Below are 20,474 nucleotides of genomic sequence, written 5' to 3' on the forward strand. Positions count from 1 at the left end.
GTAATATACATCTGGAAGATCCTGGAAGGAATTGTGCCAAATTTTGGCATTGAAAGCTACACCAATGCTAGAATGGGACGACACTGCATAGTGCCAAAGATCCCAGCAATGCCATCGCAGTTCAGGACCAGTTACTGCAACAGTCAGGGTTTCAGGGGCCTACAGCTTTTTAATATTCTCCCAAAGAGCCCCAGGAACCTGCACAAAGTAGATGTAGGGGTTTTTAAATCAAAGCTGGACCTCTTCCTGTCGAGAGCCCCAGATGAACCTACCTCGTGGCAGGAGGTGCAAATGAGGGTTGCTAAATCAAACTTCATTCTTCACCAAGTGCCACAAATTGTAAGAGGCGCCCTGTAATAACAGTGTAGCAACACGGCGGTGCATCAGCATGGCCGCCGCTATAAGCTATATATAAAAATAAATAGATAGATATCTATATTTATATCTATATGTATATATATATATACATACATATGTGTGTGTCTGTGTTTGTCCCCTCCAACATCGTTTGACAACCGATGCTGGTGTTTTTACGTCTCCGTAACTTAGCTGTTCGGCAAAAGAGACCGATAGAATAAGTCCTGGGGTCGATTTGCTTGACTGAAGGTGGTGCGCCAGCATGGCCGCAGTCAAATGACTGAAACGAGTAAAGAGAGCATGGTTGAATGCTTAAACTACATGGTTGCATTATATACTACTTTGACTTGTATGTTGGAAAATATGGTAGTTGAATATCACCACGAAACTGAAGGGTGATTTATCTTGAGGTATTTCCATCAAGTTGAGGTCAAAGCACACACATAGAAGTTTATTGTTTATAAAGACTTAGTGGAGAGGAGAAAGGCCAGCAGCCGTGAACGTTTGCTGGGTGAAACTGGTGGTTGGATGGGACTGAAAGCAAAGATCTGATCTGAATGTTTGTCACAGAATGGACTGATGGAGTTTATCACACGACAGTCCTCGGGGGTTTCTATACAGCTCCTATCAATCAAGTTTGATTCAGAAGGCATTGGTCCATCTCTGACTAGGAGACACTTGCAAAAGGTGTTGGTATGGAATCTAAAATCATATCATTTTAATGGTGTAGGGTGATTACTTTTAGTGTGAAACGAAAACAAAAAAATAATTAAGTAAAAATATATATATATATAAGCTCACCTGTGTTGCCAGACGTCTATATTAGAAAGGTCAGCGATTGTAACAAACTGACTGATTACATATTTAATCTGAAACAAGAAGGAAACAGCAATAATAAAATAGAAAAAAAACATTCATAAGCAATAAGAAGCATAAAAATTTAAAACATCTTTTTACTGATTTCAGCCAATAGACAGTGGCCAGACTGGAGCATCACACATAAGGGTTTCAGCTATTAGACTTGTTGCATGAGGGCATCACATTCAAGGAATATTAGCCAAGTCTCTCAACCCCAGTGCATTATCTGGTACTTAGTTCACAAAACATACAAAGTGTAAAGTATACTTTGGTGTGGCGGGAAAGAATTCAGTTGGATTTTAATACACCAGATATCACCATGCACAAATATAAACATAGTACAGGTACAGTTATTTGGTCAAGATATGCATTTTGCAAACATGGCGTTTGGGTTCAGTCCCCATTGTATGCCTGAGTTTCTGTCTACCAAAACAACTAACAACTTTAATTAGCTTGGGGCTATAATAGAAAAACATTTGCCCAAGGTGTCACAATGGTATTGAATCTGCAATCATGATTAGGAAGCAAGCTTGACAACCACACACCAATCGTGCAATGTATATTTATATATACACACACACACACACACACACACAATTGTTTTGCAGTTTTGAAGAGATCTGGATTAAAACAAAGAAAAAAAAACAACTCAATTTGAAAAACAGATAAGTGTTGGAGACAGCAAGAGTATCCAGGCATAAATACTGCCTCAATAAATCACTGTCCAAATCGATGGAAAATGCAACAAAAAGAAACCACCAAGACAGCCAGTTACTGCTCTTGTCAGAGTAATCTCCCTTTTCCAAAGTGATCTCTTGAGAAAAAGGCAATGAAGAAGCCATTGGTCATTCGTTAAACCTGCAAGAAACAGTAGCCAAATCTCCCTCAAATCATGCCTTGCTGCTTTAGAAAAATGAATGAGATTGGATAATGCAGCCTTACACAGTGCTTGGGGAAAAGCGGAAGGGTCACGTCTGGAACGCCTATATCTGGTGGACCAGCTCTGACATGTATCTATAGAAAAACAACAAAAGTTCTGTCTTACCTGAGCAATTTCCTCTCCAAACAGCAGCTGCCATACACAGATCCGCTGATCAACGGACGAAGACACGAGGTAAGTGCTGTTTACAAACCAAACACCTGTAATTTGTGCAGCATGAGCACTGCAGTGGCTCATAGACCTTTCACAGACAACATTGGTTCTGTCTTCCATGTGGGAGATGGCAAATTTCATGACAAAGAGAGCATTGTCATCACCCCCAGAAGCCAACAAGAAACTGGAATCTGAAATAAAAGATAAACATTTCAGGTTCAATGCTTACCACTGCCACAGAAGAGGAAGGGAATACAGGCAGACATAGCTACACATGTATACTCATAAACATTCATACATTGGTCAACCTGAAGAAAGCTCCAACAGGGATCCTTGCTATGTGATCTGGTGGTCACTGAGGGGACCAGGAGAGCAAAGAATGGCTTGTGAAAGCCATAGAAATTATAAACAAGAGATACTGACAGTAAAGTGAGAGTAACAATGAAAAATGGCATGTAGGGGTTTGGCTCTCAGTCCCCTTCTATTCATCATTGTTCTCTAGACCAGGAGAGTTTTAGACCATATGCTTTTAGGAACTGCTATAAGCTGATAACCTTATTTTCATAGCAAGCTGTATAGTAGAATTAGAAAAAAAAAAGAATTCTAAGGAGGGAAAGAAAAGACCTCAAAGTAAATTTAACAGAGATAAAGACCAAAGCTTCAGGAAATAGGAAAACAAGAATTGGTAGAAATTCTATCAAGTTTACAAAGTGCAAACTATGACTACACAAGAGGTGCAGCGGAATCGCAGGAAGATTAAGAGAGAAGATGTGCAGAAGCAATAAACAATAAGAGTGCATCGAAAATTGATTTTCTCAAATGTGTGAGGATCCGTAGACATAAGAAAATAGCTTCTGTTACCTGGATGAACTAACTGGCAGTGAAGGAGACTGATCTGAATTTATAGTTACTAAAGAACAGGTTGAAAGCCTGAACAATCACACTGACCACACACATGCAGACGACAATCTAATGGTATCTATAAGAGTAAATGTTACCTTGCTGTTGTAACAGATGTAAACTGTTGACACCCGATTGATGGGCAGACGTTTTGTAGATAAGACAATCATCATCATCAGCATTTTCATCAATATTATTACAATGAGCCTCCTCCTCATCATCACCATCATCAGTATCACCACCATCCTCATTGCATTGAGAGAAACCAGATGAAGCATTCCCCATCAACGTTTGTGTCTGCTTGTCCAGTGGGTCACTGTCTTCTTCAATGGTGTGGACTGCTGAGGATTTGAAACCGTGTTCTGAGGTGTTGGAGTTCACAGAAGTTTGAACAAAATCTTGCGAAGGATGGGGACAGTGGGGTCGGTTGAGGAGCTGATGAAGGTGACCATTGCAGATTGCAGTGATGTCCCAGAAAGCAAGCTGACCATCTGTTGCAGCTGAAACAAGGACAACAAGGATCCTGTTGGCACCAGGTGCACCACTGTTACTGCACCTGGTGCCACTAATGTTGCTGTCTCGATGGTTATTACAGTGATACAGAATATGAGACACTTGCAGAACACAGCTTCCACCATGGCATTGCTGCTGCCAAACCGAAAGCAGTTGGCTGCCGTTTCTGTTGTTGTTATTTTTGTTGTGTTGTCGCTCATCAAAGCAGTAAAGTCTGCAACAGTAAATAAAACGAAAGAATCAGTGGACAGGGTCTCAATGTCCGTGGCTGGATTCTAGTGATTCACAAGTCATAAAACATCATTTATCACCAGTTTCACAATCGGAACAGGATGAGAGATACATTTCCTCGGGGAGACAAATGTTAGCCTCTTCCAGAAACAGTTTCCACTGCTGTGTGTCAAAAAATGTATATGAGCATGTATGTGTGTGTGTGTGTGTGTGTGTGTGTGTGTGTGTGTGTGTATATATATATATATATATATATGCATGTCTGTAGTTATAGATGTGTGCATGTGTGTGTGTGTAGATGTAACTGTAGTTGTATGTGTCTGTTGCTATGTGTATGTGTCTATGTATGTATAACTGGTACAGTCAATTGTATATCAATAATTGTCTGTAAGATAGGTTACAGGGCCAGAAATTTGCCTTAAACCCTAGTACTTGACCAGTACTTTATTTTACTAGCCCTAGAAGGATGAAAGACAAAGTTGATCTGAGTGGGATTTGAACTCGACCAATTCTTCAAGAATAACAATAATAAAAATAACAAGAATGGTTTAAAATTTTGCCACAAGGGGGAGGGGATAAGTCGATTACATTAACCCCAGTGCTTCACTGGTCATTAATTCACCGACCTTGAAAGGATGAAAGGCAAAGTCAGCCTCGGTGGAATTTGAACTCAGAACAGAGTGACTGGCAGAATACAGCTAAGCATTTAGCTTGGCGTGCTAACGAGTTTGCTAGCTCGTTACCTTAACAAAAAAAAGAAAAAAAGCAATAATGTTTCAAAGAAAAGGTGACATACCGTAGAGTACCATCAGAACAGGCTGCAGCAACAAACACAAACCCAGTCTCTACACTTGTGTCGATCTGGTGTCCATGGAAAGCTGTGAGGCTTAAAATACGCATTTCTGGATCGAGTGTGAGCACACGGGATTTCCAAAGTTTTGGAGGACGTTTGATGAGAAATTCTGAACAGAGATGTTCGTGAATACAATTGAATTCAGATTTGTCCCCGTCTTCTGTTTCTGCCTCTTCTTCCTCACTTCTCACCCTCTTCTCTTCTTTTCTGTCAGAGGTTGAACCCATAATGAAGCGCCACACGTTCAGCTGGGCCCGTCCCCCACCAGAAACCACCAAGAAGGCCTCCGCATCTAATGTTGAAGGATGCAATGATGAGCCCGTGCTGGGTAGGACAGTCAAACACCGGACACTGGATATATGGGCTTGTAAAGTAGCAAGGGTCTTCATGTCTGTGGCGGTTGTGTTAGGGGTCCCAGAGTGTTCTTTGGTTAATTAAAATTAAGGTCAATATAAATCGGTGGTTCTTGACTAGGGTCCACATAATGTTTTGTTATTAAAGCTTACAATAAAAAAAATGTTGATATTTCTACAAAACACAAAATATTTCAACAAATTTTTTTTTATACAATTCCTAATAATATCTAATTACAAAAATATAAAGGGATTGTTTAAACACTGAATGACTTTGAGGGTCCTTAAGAGTAAAATAGGAATCATAGGGGTCCAAAGATCAAGAAAAGGGTTGAGAATCATCAATCAAAAAAAAAAAAAAAAACAGAAAAGAAATCACAGCTGACCAATATGGCAGGATTCTTTATTCTCAGATAAAAATTTGAAGGAATTTGTAGCATAAGAATGGTTTTGAGTCCATCAACAACAACTCACAAATGTGTAACCCTTTTAATACCAACCCAACTGAAACCGGCTCTGGCTCTGTAGTACAAATGTCTTGTTTTCTAAAGTTTTGAATTAAAATCTTTCACCAAACCTTACTTATAATCAAGCTAGTGTTAGGAACATAAATTGTGACTAAATTATTTTACTAAATTCTTTGTTATATTTAAAGTAATTGAAAGAAACACAGAGCATCTCAACAGAAATATGGTAACAAAAGGGTTAAGTGACCAAATCCTTTCCACTGAATTAAATATCATGATAGGCACAGTGCTGTAAAGAGGTACCATGTGGTAGAGACAGTCCATCTTACAGTAATTAAGTATCATGCTGTAAGTACAGACTTGCTAGCTGCAAACAGATACCAAATGGTGACACAGCCCACCTGGCTGTAAAGAGGTACCAAATAGTGGTACAACACCCACTAGCTATCAATAGGTACCATGTGGTAGCACAGTCCACCTAGCTGTAAAGAGATACTTCTATTATTTCAGGTGGAGTTGTTGCTTAGCAGATGCATGATCAAAGACATTGCAGATGTGACCACCCTGTCTGATTAGAGGTATGGAGCACTTCATTTATCTAATGGGTCCTTGTCTTAAGACAACAGAGAGTGATTCAAGGAAGAGTTGGTTGCCATTTCTAGCATAAAGACTTCCTACTGGGGTTATTACACAGGGAGAGGTAAGAGGAATGAAGCCAAAAGAGAGAGAGAGGGGGGGTGGAGAGGGGAAGAAGGAGAAAAATGAAAGGAGTCAAGGATACTGAAGTTGAGGTGAAACAGTTGAAGGGAGGTGTCTTCACTGCAGCCAATACAGAGATGGTTGCTGACATCTGCAAAAGAAAGAAAGAAAGGTTTCATGTTGAAGAAGACAACACACATGTTTCCCTCCTGCATCATCATCATCGTCATCATCAGTTACTTTGGTTGATGTTTTTATTATTGTTGTTGTTATTATTTAAGGTGGCAGAGTCATTAGCATGCCGGGCAAAATGCTCAGTGGCATTTCATCCGTCTTTATGTTTTGGGTTCAAATTCCACAGAGGTCAGCATCGCCTTTCATCCTTTCTGGGCTCGATAAATTAAAGTACCAGTGAGACACTGGGGGTTAATGTAATCGCCTTAATCCCCTCCCCCAAGCTGCCCTTGTGACAAAAATTTAAAATCATTATTTTATTATTATTATTATTATGAGTGAAAGAGCAGTGCATGCCACCAAAGTGAAGCTGGGGTACAAATATATGAAGCCCAATAATCCCATCATGAGTACCCATTTGATAAGGGTACACCAGGTAGATGCATCACGACCACATGTGCACGACATGGTGACCTTGGTTACAAACTAACTTTCTAGTTTGTAATCTAGAAGAGGCATTTGGAAAGGCATCACAACTGATGCGCTTGGGTCAATGATCCACAGACGTGTGCTGAGGCTGTGACATTTCCAGCATTTCCTGGATGAAGTGTAGGCCAAGGCTGGGCGCCATCGGATGCTCACAGCCCTCTGCCAGTTGGGTTATGCAGTCAGTGGATAATCCTCTCTGGTGCTCTTTAGAGGATTAATGGTGGGTAAGAATGAAGACGTCCTTGCGAAAATTCTGGGCATTGATGAAAATCAACGAAGTGGTCTTTTCCTAAGGACTTTTGAGCTGAGGTCCAAGGATAATTTCCAGAAATCCCTGGCCTGGCAGTGACATTAGGGGAGGGGGGGAGGATTTCCAGTTAGGAATAAAATCTATAGGCATCGTCCTGCCATCAGCCACGTGTGCAAGAATAACAAAACCATTCTGGAGATGCTCATACAAATGCTCAACTACTGTTGACATGGAGTTATGTCCAACAGCTTGTTTCATATGTGGGACAGCATAAAATAAATGTTTTACCTGAATGTTGTGTCGATGTTGATGATATATGTTTGATGTCCAGCATCTGACGTCCATGGTGGCTTTGCTAGAGTAGTGGGAGGAGGAAAGAAACAAGAAGAGAAAGAGTAGTGAATTTGTAGCAATGATGATGATGGTGACAACATGAATGATGGTGGTGGTGATGATGATGATGGTGATGTGAAATGTCCCAGAATACACAGTTGATGATCCCTTACCTTTAAAACCAATGTTGGTCGGATCGACGCTCTGCAGATGACAATGTCTTGAGCCTTAATATACACAAAGTGAACCAGATTGTTCCTTAACAAACAGCTCCAACTGCGATGGCCACCCCCACAGGGTATTTCCAGAAGTTTCTCAGATTTGCTACAATTCCACAATATGAAATTCACCTGTTGGTACAAAAGACAAAATAAATGAGAGAGGTGCTATGTCACCAGTCAACTTACTAGAAATCACAGTCAAATCTCCCTCAAATAACATTCTACACTCAATTTTGGTAGCTAAAACCCAGTGCCATAATCTTTGCCTGAATTACTTGGGCCGTTTGTGTTCTTTGCATTGCCACATGTAAGAGCAACATCCCTTTATGATTGAACAATGATTTGGAGTACAAACCCAGGTCCCATGCAAGATGTTTTAACCTCTGTGGTTTAAAATAATCTGCAAACAAACATCAGAATCTAAAAATTAATGCTTGGTTTACCCTAAGTGTTGGAAAAGTAACCTTAAATCTACCATTTGACATTTCTCAATGCACAAATTAAACAAAGAATACTTACAGAATGAAAGCCAAACAAGAGTAACTCGTCTCCGAAAAGAAGTTTCTCAAACCAATCGAATCCTTTGTAGATCTAAAGATGTGAGAGAGAGAGAGAGGAATGAGTGGTGGTGCTCTAGTGAAGTGGGGTACATAGTATAGAGAAGGTGAGTAGGTATGCGGGGGGGGGGGGGTGAGTGTGTGAAAGATTATCTCAGCAACAACAATAACAACCATCACCATAACAACAACAACAACAACCACACCAGGCACAAAACTGTAACAGTTTCTAAATAATCACTCCACTGGCTATAAAATAAATCAAATTCATCTTAATCACATTTTATAATGTAGTCCTAGATACATTATGCCTGAATAAAAGACAGGATAGTCACCAATGGAATGGTTTTGATCATAGGTCTGCTGGATCAAGATTGACCCAGGGCTAAACAGCAATTGTCTTTCAAAAAAACAAACTGCATAACAAAGAGAGTGCAACATAGCTTTCACTGCAAACTGCAGCAGTGAAGGATATGCACAATCGCATGCATATCATGTCTTTCACTGATTCATCATCATAATCATTTAACGTCTGTTGTCCATGCTGGTATGGGTTGGACGGTTTGACAGGGGCTGGCAAAGCTGGAAGGCTGCCCTGGGCACCATTTGTCTGCTTTGGCAAGGTTTCTATGCTTGGATGCCCTTCCTATCACCAACCACTTTACAGATTGCTTTTTACATGGCACCAGCACCCAACACTGTAGGTATATAATAAATCCCTGCATGTGAGAGTCCATAGTATGACCACCTCTGGCTAAGCAGAGGAGGGCCATCCCTGGAAGTCCATGTCTGTTGTTTATATCTCTGCGATAGTTCTGTTAGATCCTGACAATGATGGAATCTTTATGTGATTGGTCAAGCTTCTAGAAACAGTAGCCAAATCTACTGTTTTACCAAAGTAAAAATTCAGAAAAAAACAGATGGGATGGCCATGGGTGGAATGTGTGTCATCATAAATCTGCTGAATCAGAGTTGACTTACATCCACCCATGATCACCCACCATTGACAACAATACCAACCTTATTATTATTCACAAGTTTCAAAGAGCCGTCCTCTGTCACCGTGTATTGCCGATAATGTCCATCTCTACCAGCCGTGTACAGATAGTTGTTATGGTAACATACATCAGTGACACCTGCCTTGCCATGAAGTTTTGGAAAACACTGTTCAGGGTGGCAAAGCTGGGTAAAAGAAACGGGTACAGGGTTACTGAATTGAAATTTGCTGGTTGATATTTATTCTCCCTCTTATTACTACCATCACCACCACCACCTACACCATTTCCCTGCCAGTGACATTGATATAGTACCAGTAATACACTGGTATCAATCCAACCACCTGACTTCTCTCTCCTACAAGTCTCTAGGAAACTACGGAGACAGTTATTTACATTTATTGCTGTTGTTGTTGTGCAATCAATGGCAGAGTCTTTGGACATTCTGTTTTGCCCTTATGCTAATGAGGTCGACTGGGTGATCAATAGATACCAGTTATATATCTGTGTCAATATAATTAGCAGGCAGAACCATTAGCATGTCAGGCAATGCATTGCGGGTATTTCATCCATTTTTATGTTCTGCATTCAAACTTCACAGGGGTCAACTTTGTTGTCAATGAAATAAGGATCAGTTGATCATTGGGGTAGATTCAGTCAATTTAACCCTCCTGAAAAATGTCAAGCCTTGTGTTTTATTACCAGAACGGATTGTGTACTGACAGAATTATTAGCACGCTGGGCAAAATGCTTAGTGGCATTTCATCCGCCCTTAGGTTCTGAGTTCAAATCCTGCTGAGGTCAACTTTGCCTTTCATCCTTTCAGGGTCAATAAATTAAGTACCAGTGAAAGACTGGGGTTGATGTAATCGACTGGTCCCCTCCTGCAAAATTTCACGCCTTGTGCCTTTAGTAGAAAGGATTAAAGCCGGGCGAAATGCTTAACAGTATTTCGTCTGCCGCTACGTTCTGAGTTCAAATTCCGCCGAGGTCGACTTTGCCTTTCATCTTTTCGGGGTCGATAAATTAAGTACCAGATTCATACTGGGGTCGATCTAATCGACTGCCCCACCCCTCTCCCAAAATTTCGGGCCTTGTGCCTAAAGGAGAAATTATTATTATTACATATAAGAGTGGTGGATTGACAGAACTATGAGAACAATGGACAAAATACTATGAGGTATTGCCTTCGGTAAATCTCACTAAGGTCAGCTTTACCTTTGATCCTTTGGGGGAGGGGAGTCAACAAAATAAAATGCCAGTCAAGTACTGGGGGTCACTTTAATCACCTCAAAATTGTCAGCCTAAAGAGAAAGAGAGAGCAAAGAGAGATTGAGAAGGGAGAGAAGCCTTACCTCATCAGTAGATTTCCCAAAGGGATACACATAGAGGGAGCCACTGCAATCACCACAAACCATTTGGAGATCTCCTGGAAGTAAACAGGCAGCAGTAACCCACCGATGTTTGCTGGGAGGAAGGCAAAATACGAGTAACTTGGCCAGTGTTGGCATCGGACTGCTTCTGTGGAGTTTCCAGACGGACTGGAGAGACACGAGAAAAGAGAATACCGTGACATTATAGGGGACAAGGATATAAACTTTGATTTTTAATAGGTCCTGGCAGATAGGGACATGAATGTGCTAATTGCTAATGCAAAGGTGCATGGCTTGTGGTTAGGGGATTCGGCTCACAATCATTAGGTTGTGAGTCCGATTCCCAGTGGTCTATGTCACTCCAGTCCACTCAGCTGGCAAAAATGAGTTGTCTTGAGTTCGTATGGTAGTTGTAAATGAAGGTTACTGTCATGCCTGCTGTGTCCTTTGTTTTCCAGTCTTTCATGAAAAACATGTCTGGCCATGGGAAAATATTATTTTCCTTGGAAACAGGTGAGTGTTGGTGACAGGAAAGGCATTCAACCATTGAAAAATCAGCCTCAGCAAACTCGATCCAACCCATACTAGCATGGAAGAGTGGACATTAAAACAATGATGATGCTGAACAAACAGCCCTTCAGAAAAAGCCTGTCCAAACAATATTGCTGTGATTTTGAGTGTAGTGTTACAGTGTTGAATGCATATAGGACTTCAATGTAGTTGTCATCTGCCCATCGTTCTCCTTCAGTTTTGTTTTTCATTTGGGCAGCGACATTTAGAGATGGGCCTCTCTGTTCAAGTTTTTGACAAGACACCGTCTCTGGATGTGTGCTAAGGCCTCTTTCATATCGTGGTTGCCTGAGGCTCACAGATCGAAATTCACCTCTTTTTTTCCTTGACCGTTCTGTTAGAGAGCATAAATGAATTTTTCCTCTGTTTCAAATGAAACATGTTGAATTTTTCAATTTCATAATTTTATTTATTTAAAAAATTTTAATTGCTAGCAAGAATATAATATTTGGACTTGCAACCCTAATACACTAACTAGCTTATTAAAGGTTTACAAGTCAATGCTGTGACTTATTTTTGTGTTAGTTCTGCAAACTCTTGAAATATGCATCTACACTCATCACCTATTTTGTTCTGTCTTTGGTCACATTGTCTACATAGACATATTCATAGATGGATTGTCTTAACTTGCAGTGTTGGCTCTTAATTTTATAGAAAAACTGTAGAAATAAACTTAAAAGAATTTTAAAAAACATAAATACAAACCAGTGTGCCACTGTGTTCGGAGACCAAAATCTGGGTGTCCGTCAACCAATGGATGCTGTAGATCTTTCCAACAACTGAGATATGGATTGGTTTTGAAGTTAGGAAATTGGTATTGCAGTGACACAATTGTTTAGGGTCTAGGTCACCTGTCAAAAACACAGAAAGAGATGAAAGAAGAGGATTCGTTATTATGGCAGATCTTCAACACTGGAATCTGTTCAGAATTCAATGATTCTTCTTGTTTTGTCTTCAATGTTTAGCTGTTATTTCTGGCCAGAAATACAGCATTTTTTCATAAAAAGTAAAAGTTTAGATATTGACAATTCTAAAAGTGTTTGCAATTGGTATGGGATGGGTGTGAGAATTCAGTGCAGATGGGAAGGACATGTTGTTTGAATGAAAGATGACTGCATTCAAAAAGGTTTTTGTATCGCCAACAAATGGAGGGAAACCAAGGTAAAGGAAGACCTATCCTTAGGTATAAGGATAAGATTGATGGGAAAGTCATTGCCAAGATTGATCTGCATGGCAGCACAAAATGTGTCATGATGCATCGAAACAATTTGAATTCAAGAAACAGAACAATAACAGAATTATATCCTGAAATCAACAGACACATTTGCCCAATCCCAGGCAAAATCAAAATCCTCAATGTCCCCATTGTGACTTCATAGCAAAATCCATCCCTCAACTCAAATTACATTAACGCATCCATCACAAATGGATGTCGCTTCTTTTATTTAAATTTTTTGTTATCCTTTCCTTGAAACATTCATACGTTGAAATTCATGGAAGTGACCATCAATATTATTAAGGAACACCAAAGTTCAAAGGACGAAACTCCCCACCACAAATTACAAACCTCCAGACCATACCCATCACCCCAAAACCGAGTATTTAAAAGAGGAAGGCAGAGAGAAGAGGATACTTACCTGTGGGTAAGATGACCACCACAGAACCATAGAGGTTTCCCATCACAATCGACTGAGTGTCATGTGACACTGCCAAGCAAGAATAAGAGAGAAATGTGTCATCACCTCCAATGACCCTCCACTTGAGATGGGACAGGCAATACATGAAGAGTAACCTAAAGGGAGAGAGAGAGAAAGAGTGAGAGAGGGAGCTAGAGTTGATAGAGAAGGACAGAGAAAACAATGTTAAAATGTAATCTTATTGATTATAGGTTCAAACATCAGTGAAAACATTGAATTGAATGTTGTAGGGCTCATCCTTAGATAAGGGACCAAACTTCAGCTGGTCACTGACACACACACACCCACACATCATCATCATATGTTCTGTGTTCAAATCCCATTCCAGTTAACTTTGTCTTCCATTCTTTCTGGAGTCAGTAAATGTCTCCATTCGCACATTAAGATGGTGGAAATGTTCCATGGTAGAGACAAGAATATGTGATTCACTGATTCATTCAGGCTTTAGATATTATCATCATTATGCTGTTGTGGGTTAGGTGGTTTGATTGGAGCTGGGAAGCCAGGGGGCTGCACCCAGCTCTAATGTCTACTTTGGCATGGTTTCCACAACTGGATACCTTTCCTAATTACTTCGTTTATTAGTTCTTTTGAAAGCTTGAAAGAATGATGTCTGATTGGTTAAACTCTCTTCCTCTCTCACACACACACACAGCACTCCTGAGAAAAAACAATAAAGTAATAAGCAAAAACAAGACAAGAAGAGTAACAAGTTGACTTACCCACTGTTGGCATTGATTAAAACTGTGTTGAAGTTTAGATAAGTTACAGAACGTGGAAAGTCTTCTTGGTTGCTTGTGTGTGGCTGTAGAAGTATAAACACATCATATCATTCTGGCAAAAACAAAGTGAAGAATGAAGTTTAAATAAGAAAATTTTAAACCATTCCAGTATAATCTCGGTTGTAACCCAACTATTTTTATTTGGCTAGTAATGTTACAGGGTAGAATTTGAACACATTTCAAGGTCCTGGTAGACTTACTTTTTCCTATTATCAAATGGCTTATATCTGTACATATCTACTACGATTGATTACTCGAAGATGATAATTCCGTTTTTAGAGTTTTTAAATCTCCTGGACTGACACACAGTGCCACCTGCGCTGGGGCAGTGAAGCAGACTGGCAGCCACAGGAGTTTCAAGTTCCTCCACGTAATTTCTCTGGATTAAAAGAGGCGCTGGAAGATTGGTGGTTAGGGTTACCTGTACACATATATATATATATGCTGAAAAGATCCTGGCTTTAAGGGTATCGTGAAAGGCCTGGTTGGAGGCCCAACATTCAGAGTTCTTTTACAAGGCTTAGAAAAACTGAAGGACCGTTGCAAAAAGTGTGTGAATCTGAGAGGGGAATATATTGAATAAAATCATAATTAACTGATCCTCTTGCATTTTCTTTTTCCCAAAGCCAGGAACTTTTCAGCACTCTATAGTATTTATCTATCTGTGTGTGATATGTGTGTGTGTGCACGTATGAGAGAAAGAGACAAATATCTGTGTGTGTGAGTGTGTGATAGGCATAGGTATGGCAGTGTGTTTAACTCTTTAGCATTTAAACTGGCCAGATCTGGCTTTTCACACATACTCTGCAATGTCATTCTAAAAATAAACAATTACATCTTCAAAAATCTCTAAATTACGAGATAAGCCATGATTGATTCAAAGCAATATGAATAAATAAGCTTTACATTTGACAGAGGAATCTGAATTCTAAATGGTTAAGAAGTTTACTTTTGCAATCCCATGGTTTTGGAGTTGTTCCTGCCATGTGGCAAATGACTCCTTCCACAGACCTTGGCAGATGGAAACTGTATGGAAGCTCATTCTTTCTGGGAAACGAGTACGGACTGATGACAAGAAGGCATCAGGCTGCAGAACCCTACCTCACAATATTTTGTCCAGTATGAAAAATAACCCCCAAAAACAGGCATAAAAATGAGGCAGACAGGCAAGTAGATATGTATGTATAAATCATAAAAATCACGTTACCAAGATAGACTTGTCCAATTTCAGGTGTGTCTTGCTAATAGTTTTACTATTTTCTTCCACATTTCCAATGTTCCAAACCCGAATGCTGCAATCACCTCCACCTGTTACCTGGGAATGGAATCCAACATGACATACATTAATATTGTTATTATCTCAGAAGAAATGACACCAACAGGGATCCTCTATGTGATCATTCAACTTGCTAGAAACAACAGCCAAATCTCTTGCTCAAACCACCTTAAAAACTGAAGACTACATTGGATCCCCCTCCCCTCTCCAGATCCAATACTAAATATTCCACTCCATCCTGCCTAGAATTGTCACCCACTGAAATTCCTTTCCTTCCTACCAACATCCATCAGCCCTTTTCCTGCCGATGAAACAGTTTTACCATATGGTGCCTATTTACAGCTAAGTGGACTGTACCTGCCGCATGGTATGGTCCCCCCCCATACCGTACTGTTTCCCTCACAACTCATCAACCCTTCCCCAGACACCTTAACCATTTCCATTCCATGATTGTGAAGTTTTTGGAATTCTCCACTGACCAACATAAATTTCTCCCACATATTTTGATAGAGAAATGTTCTTATTGACCATGTCCCATAGCAATTTGTTTAGTGCAGGAGGGTCTCGAAGACTGTAGGCACTGTCCCCGTCCTCCTCCTAACTAAACCCTTAATAAGAAGGGTTTACTCACTGCAATAGTTTCTTCTTCATTTATGGCCAGGCTCCAGATACTCTTGCCCTGAAATACAACATCTACACACATTATACAGACATACACATGTAAATGTATAATAGACACATACAGAAAGCAACAATATCTCTAAAAAAAAAGTAATAGGGTGGCTATATTATTATTAATATAATATTATATTATCCTTCAAATCACACCTAATCCAACCAATAAAGTGCTGGTGGTGGTGGTGGTAGCAGAAGTGACAATGATGGTAATAACATTATGGAGTGTGAAGTGGTGGTGGTGGTGGTAGGAGGTTAGGGTTATAGCATGAAGTGTTAGAGATGGTTGTATGAAAGGACAGAAAACAGAAGAAAATCAAAGAATAGAAGAGACCAAGCTGAAGTCTTGAGGATGTCATCTATGTGACCTTTGACCCACCTTATGACCTTTGAATTTTTGAATTATTTGACCTTCTGCATTCCAAATACAACAAACTGCATCCTGGGAAAAGAGGACAGAAATGAAACAGCACTATTAAAGAGAATTTTGCAAAATCAATTTAGTTCTGTCAATACTACTGTTGTTAAAGAACAGTGGTTTCTTACTACTGGCGCCAGTTGTGAGAAGCCACTGGGAATGGGTAATGATGTATAAGGACACCAGCAAAAACAAACAATAATCATGTGATGGAAAAAAGCTGTGCGGCCACAAGATGGGCAGATATGGGCTAATGCAAAGACCAATGAAAATGTAGGATGGAAATGAAAACGGGACAAATAGAAAGTCAGAATGAAAGATGAAGAAAACAAATGATGTAGAAAAAAAAAAAGGAGCAGAGAGAAACTAGACCAAGACAGCCATCACTTCACCATTGGCTCCATCAGATTTTCTACACCATTTGTTTTCTTCATCTTTCGTTCTATTTGTCCCTTTCTTGTTTCCATCGTATAGGACACTTTCATTGTCCTTTGTATTACCCCATATTTGTCCATCTTGTGGCCACACAGCCTTTTTTTTTTTTGTTGTGTATGTATAATTATTTTATGTTGTCATGTTTGTTTCTACCACTGTCCTGTATGTCATTAGCTATTCCCAGTGGTTTCTCACCACCAAAAGTGAACAATATCATTGTTAAAGGCACGAAATTGTTAGGATCTTTTGGACGTTGACTGATGAGGAATTAGCTACAAGTTTTTCGTTTGTTATGTTTTTAAATTTTTGGAATATATATGATGGCCGTCCACTCGTGACCGAGGAAGACCATTGCTGACCTTTAGAAACATTGCGCGCTCTAGGACTAGCTTATAATTTGCATTTGCGGCTCCGTTGGTGATTAATGAGCCCTGCTCTTGACAAGCATACATAACTGCAAACATTGCAAACCAAGCTTTCCCCATTCACTATACGAGCCATGCACTTTCGAGCAGCACGCTTAAGTTCTTCATGAAGAATACGTGCTCTCTCAAAGGTGTCGACCCCCTCCTTAACCTGCTTCTTCCATCTGTGGTGATGGCAGGCATTGCTCTTCCAGTCAGTCTCCTGCATATCACAGGCCTTTAATGAGGACTTGACACAGTCCTTAAATTGCAGCCTTAGATTCTGCTAGGGTCTCTTTCCATTCACAAGTTCCCCGTATAGCATCTGCTTAGGGAATATATATATATATATATACATACACACACACACATACATTCATGGTTTGTTTTTAATGTTGCTATGGATTTGAAGGTTTGCTTTACAGTTATCATTACTGACCTGGGTGTTCTGATATCATGCATGCGAGGCCCAGCATCCTGAAATCTAGTCAGATAGAGTTATAGGCCCTTGCTTAAGAACAGCTCAGTAAAGCTAGACAAAACAACGTACTTCTCCAATACTTATGATTCCAGTTGTCAACAGTCGAGCCCTCCATACTCTTGCTGAGTGACCATACAATACATGGACAATTTCACTGGTGGCCATCGCCCAGTCTTCAGGCCAAATAGATTCAGGAGCATTCTTCCCTTGGAATGTGAGCTTCCATACTCGGATACTTCGGTCATCCGAAACACTGCACATCAGTTGTTGGCGCTGATGGTAATGGATTGAGAAAATCACTCCCTGAATAGAAGAAATATAAAGAAAATTGAAGTTTCATAAAGGGAAGGGAATAGTTCTCTATACGTTTGAATATCTCTAGGGAGAGGGTGAAATCGTTAGAAAAAGGGACCATTTGAGATTCATGACTGGAAAAACAAAAAAAAAAAAAAAATCAACCTTCGACTGAATAACATTGGATATGAATAGAAATAGAAAGCAACAATATCTGGATAAGTCATACTTGGAGTATGATTGGCAAAGTGAATATAAGCATTGATAAAGTGTCAAGCATTAAATGTAGGAGCTTAGTGAGAGGACAAAAGTTCAATCCTTGGGTCAGGTAATAAACACTGGCTCAAGCAGAACAAGTGGGCAACACCACATGTTGGAGAATGGTCTTGCTATGGTCAACTCTAAAAGAACAACCAAACTCCATGGATTTATTAATTGGTTTGGTTCCAAGTTCCAAGAATATTATCGAATATGACAGATACCAATAAAAGGGGCCAGAGGGTAAAATGACTGAAATAGTGTAATTAACAAGGAAGACGAGACTAATTTGATTCTATCAGGGTTTAATATTGCATAGAACACCATTCAGCAAACAAGTACTTTGGTATATGTGTGGGGTGAGGGAAGGAAGGAAGGAGAGAGAGAGAAAGAGAGGGGGGGAAGTAGAGAAAATGTGAAGAAAACAAGTCTAGAGTAAGGTGGAAGGCAGAGATGTAGAGTGGAGAGAGTAGTGGTAGGCAGGGTGAGGAGGAGGAAGTGGAAGTTCGAAGCAAAAGAACCAACTCACCTGATGTCCTGTGAAGTATTGCAATGGTTTACTGAAGGTTTGACCAGAGTGGTCACCTGTGGTGTTGACCACAGGTGACCACACTACAACCTGGTTGAACACCGTACCAGAAGCTAACAGGAGCTGGTTCCAACTGACTCCAATAAAATGTGCAGAGTATCTGGTTAACGAGTTAAAGATTGCAGAGATGTTGTTTAACCCCAGGTCAGCCCCGGTCGGGTGTAATTTGAAGGAGAGAAGGTTGAGAGAGATGTGATGTCATTGTAATTGGGTTTATGATGATGACATTACTAAGGGTGAGTGGGTACAGTCAGAAGAGAGAGAGAGAGAAGCAATGAAAGGATACAGAATACATTGTTCCTGACAGTGAACATAATTAAGCAGTTGGTCAGCCGTCCAATTCCATTGAACAATGACATTGTGGCCCAATGTAATGGCAAGATTCCTGTTTGGACATTGGTCAGTCTGGAAACAAGATGGAGATAGAGGCTATAAAACATAGAAGCAAAATAACAATTTCGAAAACTGTAAAGATATATTTATTATTCAATTATTAAATTAAACATTAGATAATTATCATTCAATTATTAAATTAAAAATCAGATAATCATTATTCAATTATTAAAATTATTAAATTAAAAATTATGTGTTGGGTGCATGGTGTGTACATCAAATGATGGGGTTAAAAGTTAATAATGTTCCTCATACATTTGTCAGCCATCGAACATCCCAGATCCAATCCTGAAATTCTCGACTTTTGTGTTCCTCTGTGATTCTGTTAAAAGAAAATGTTCAGTAAATTTAATGGAAGTGTGGGGGGGGGGACAAACACACACAGGAGAATTGGTAAATACTTCCATCACCACCGTCATCATCAACTGAGACATTATCATCTCAAAATGGGGTCTTCTACTTGTTTGATCAACCCAGTAGACATAGCAACCAAATCTCTCTCAATTCATTCGTCACTCACTTTGCAAAATAAGAAAAAAACAAAAAACATTGGACAATGTAAAGCGGGTAATAACACAAAAGGACAGGGTGGTCATGGCTGGAATGGATTTGATCAGAGCTCACGAGACGAGATGATTACATAACAACAACCCCACTACTTCCACCATCCTCAGCATCACTATCATCATCATCACCATCCACAGCACCATAACAAATACCATTACCACACCACCACCACCCTCAACAAATACCCCACATCCACACCACCACCATCACTGCTACCATTAATAACATCATCATCATTATTCATGACAAGCAATGGTTCCCGCCACCCAGACCGTACTGGACCCAGTCTAACGTTTTCACAGAGAATAAATAACAGCAGAAAAAACAAAAATATTTACCTTTTGCCAGAATAGGAAACAATATTGAGTATCTTCTCACCATAAATGCAGAGGAAACCTTCTGTGGGGGTGGTTGTGGTGTGGTCTGAAATTGGAAGTGGGAGAAGTAGTTTGGTCAGAGCAGTGGTGGTGGTGGAGGAGGAGTGATTAGGGAGTAGAAGTGGTTTAGAGTGGAGCAGTGGGGAGAGGAGGAGTGAGTAAAAGACAGTATGGTCACATGGGGTTAGGGTTTTGGTTAAGAGTTCTAATCAATTAGGGCTGGCCTAACATTAACAGCAATGACACAAACCACATCAGCGATAAATAAACAATTCAAGGAAGAAACAGGAACATTCGAAAAATATAAAAAGAAAACCACAAAAATACAAGAGCTTACCTTTTTCAATGCCATGAATGTTATGATGAGGTAAAACTTTGGTAGATTGTAGTCTGCGAGTTGTGATCAAGTCATAGATGTGTAAATAACAACCAATACCTGGAGTGGAGCAAAAGAGAAAGTTAAAAACAATTGGAGGACAACTGGGGCTTGGTGCAACTCTCTGGCTTGCCAGTTCCAGTCAAACTGTCCAACCCATGCCAGC

At 40.0% G+C, this 20,474-nt stretch overlaps 1 protein-coding gene across 7 annotated transcripts in view; it reads right to left on the minus strand.

Moving 5' to 3' along the window:
* Window positions 1-20,474, minus strand: part of LOC106875544 (tRNA (34-2'-O)-methyltransferase regulator WDR6) — a 38,483-nt gene that overhangs the window by 1,249 nt on the left and 16,760 nt on the right. For all 7 annotated transcript variants that reach the window (XM_089362883.1, XM_089362880.1, XM_089362881.1 and 4 more), the window contains 22 exons: window positions 20,270-20,368; window positions 19,894-19,978; window positions 19,244-19,310; window positions 18,882-19,000; window positions 18,536-18,695; window positions 17,524-17,757; window positions 16,096-16,158; window positions 15,673-15,720; window positions 14,973-15,080; window positions 13,706-13,788; window positions 12,924-13,078; window positions 11,992-12,137; window positions 10,699-10,884; window positions 9,369-9,530; window positions 8,311-8,382; window positions 7,744-7,920; window positions 7,526-7,592; window positions 6,407-6,475; window positions 4,749-5,229; window positions 3,307-3,935; window positions 2,261-2,499; window positions 1,159-1,226 (listed from right to left, as the gene is read on the minus strand). In XM_089362883.1, coding sequence (XP_089219009.1) covers window positions 1,159-1,226; window positions 2,261-2,499; window positions 3,307-3,935; window positions 4,749-5,229; window positions 6,407-6,475; window positions 7,526-7,592; window positions 7,744-7,920; window positions 8,311-8,382; window positions 9,369-9,530; window positions 10,699-10,884; window positions 11,992-12,137; window positions 12,924-13,078; window positions 13,706-13,788; window positions 14,973-15,080; window positions 15,673-15,720; window positions 16,096-16,158; window positions 17,524-17,715 — 2,945 coding nt within the window. In that variant the 5' untranslated portion in view covers window positions 17,716-17,757; window positions 18,536-18,695; window positions 18,882-19,000; ... (1 more) ...; window positions 19,894-19,978; window positions 20,270-20,368. The remainder of the gene's footprint in view (window positions 1-1,158; window positions 1,227-2,260; window positions 2,500-3,306; window positions 3,936-4,748; window positions 5,230-6,406; window positions 6,476-7,525; window positions 7,593-7,743; window positions 7,921-8,310; window positions 8,383-9,368; window positions 9,531-10,698; window positions 10,885-11,991; window positions 12,138-12,923; window positions 13,079-13,705; window positions 13,789-14,972; window positions 15,081-15,672; window positions 15,721-16,095; window positions 16,159-17,523; window positions 17,758-18,535; window positions 18,696-18,881; window positions 19,001-19,243; window positions 19,311-19,893; window positions 19,979-20,269; window positions 20,369-20,474) is intronic.

The sequence above is a fragment of the Octopus bimaculoides genome, chromosome 14, assembly GCF_046866305.1.
Source record: "Octopus bimaculoides isolate indiv1 chromosome 14, ASM4686630v1, whole genome shotgun sequence".
Taxonomy (NCBI): Eukaryota; Metazoa; Mollusca; class Cephalopoda; order Octopoda; family Octopodidae; genus Octopus; species Octopus bimaculoides.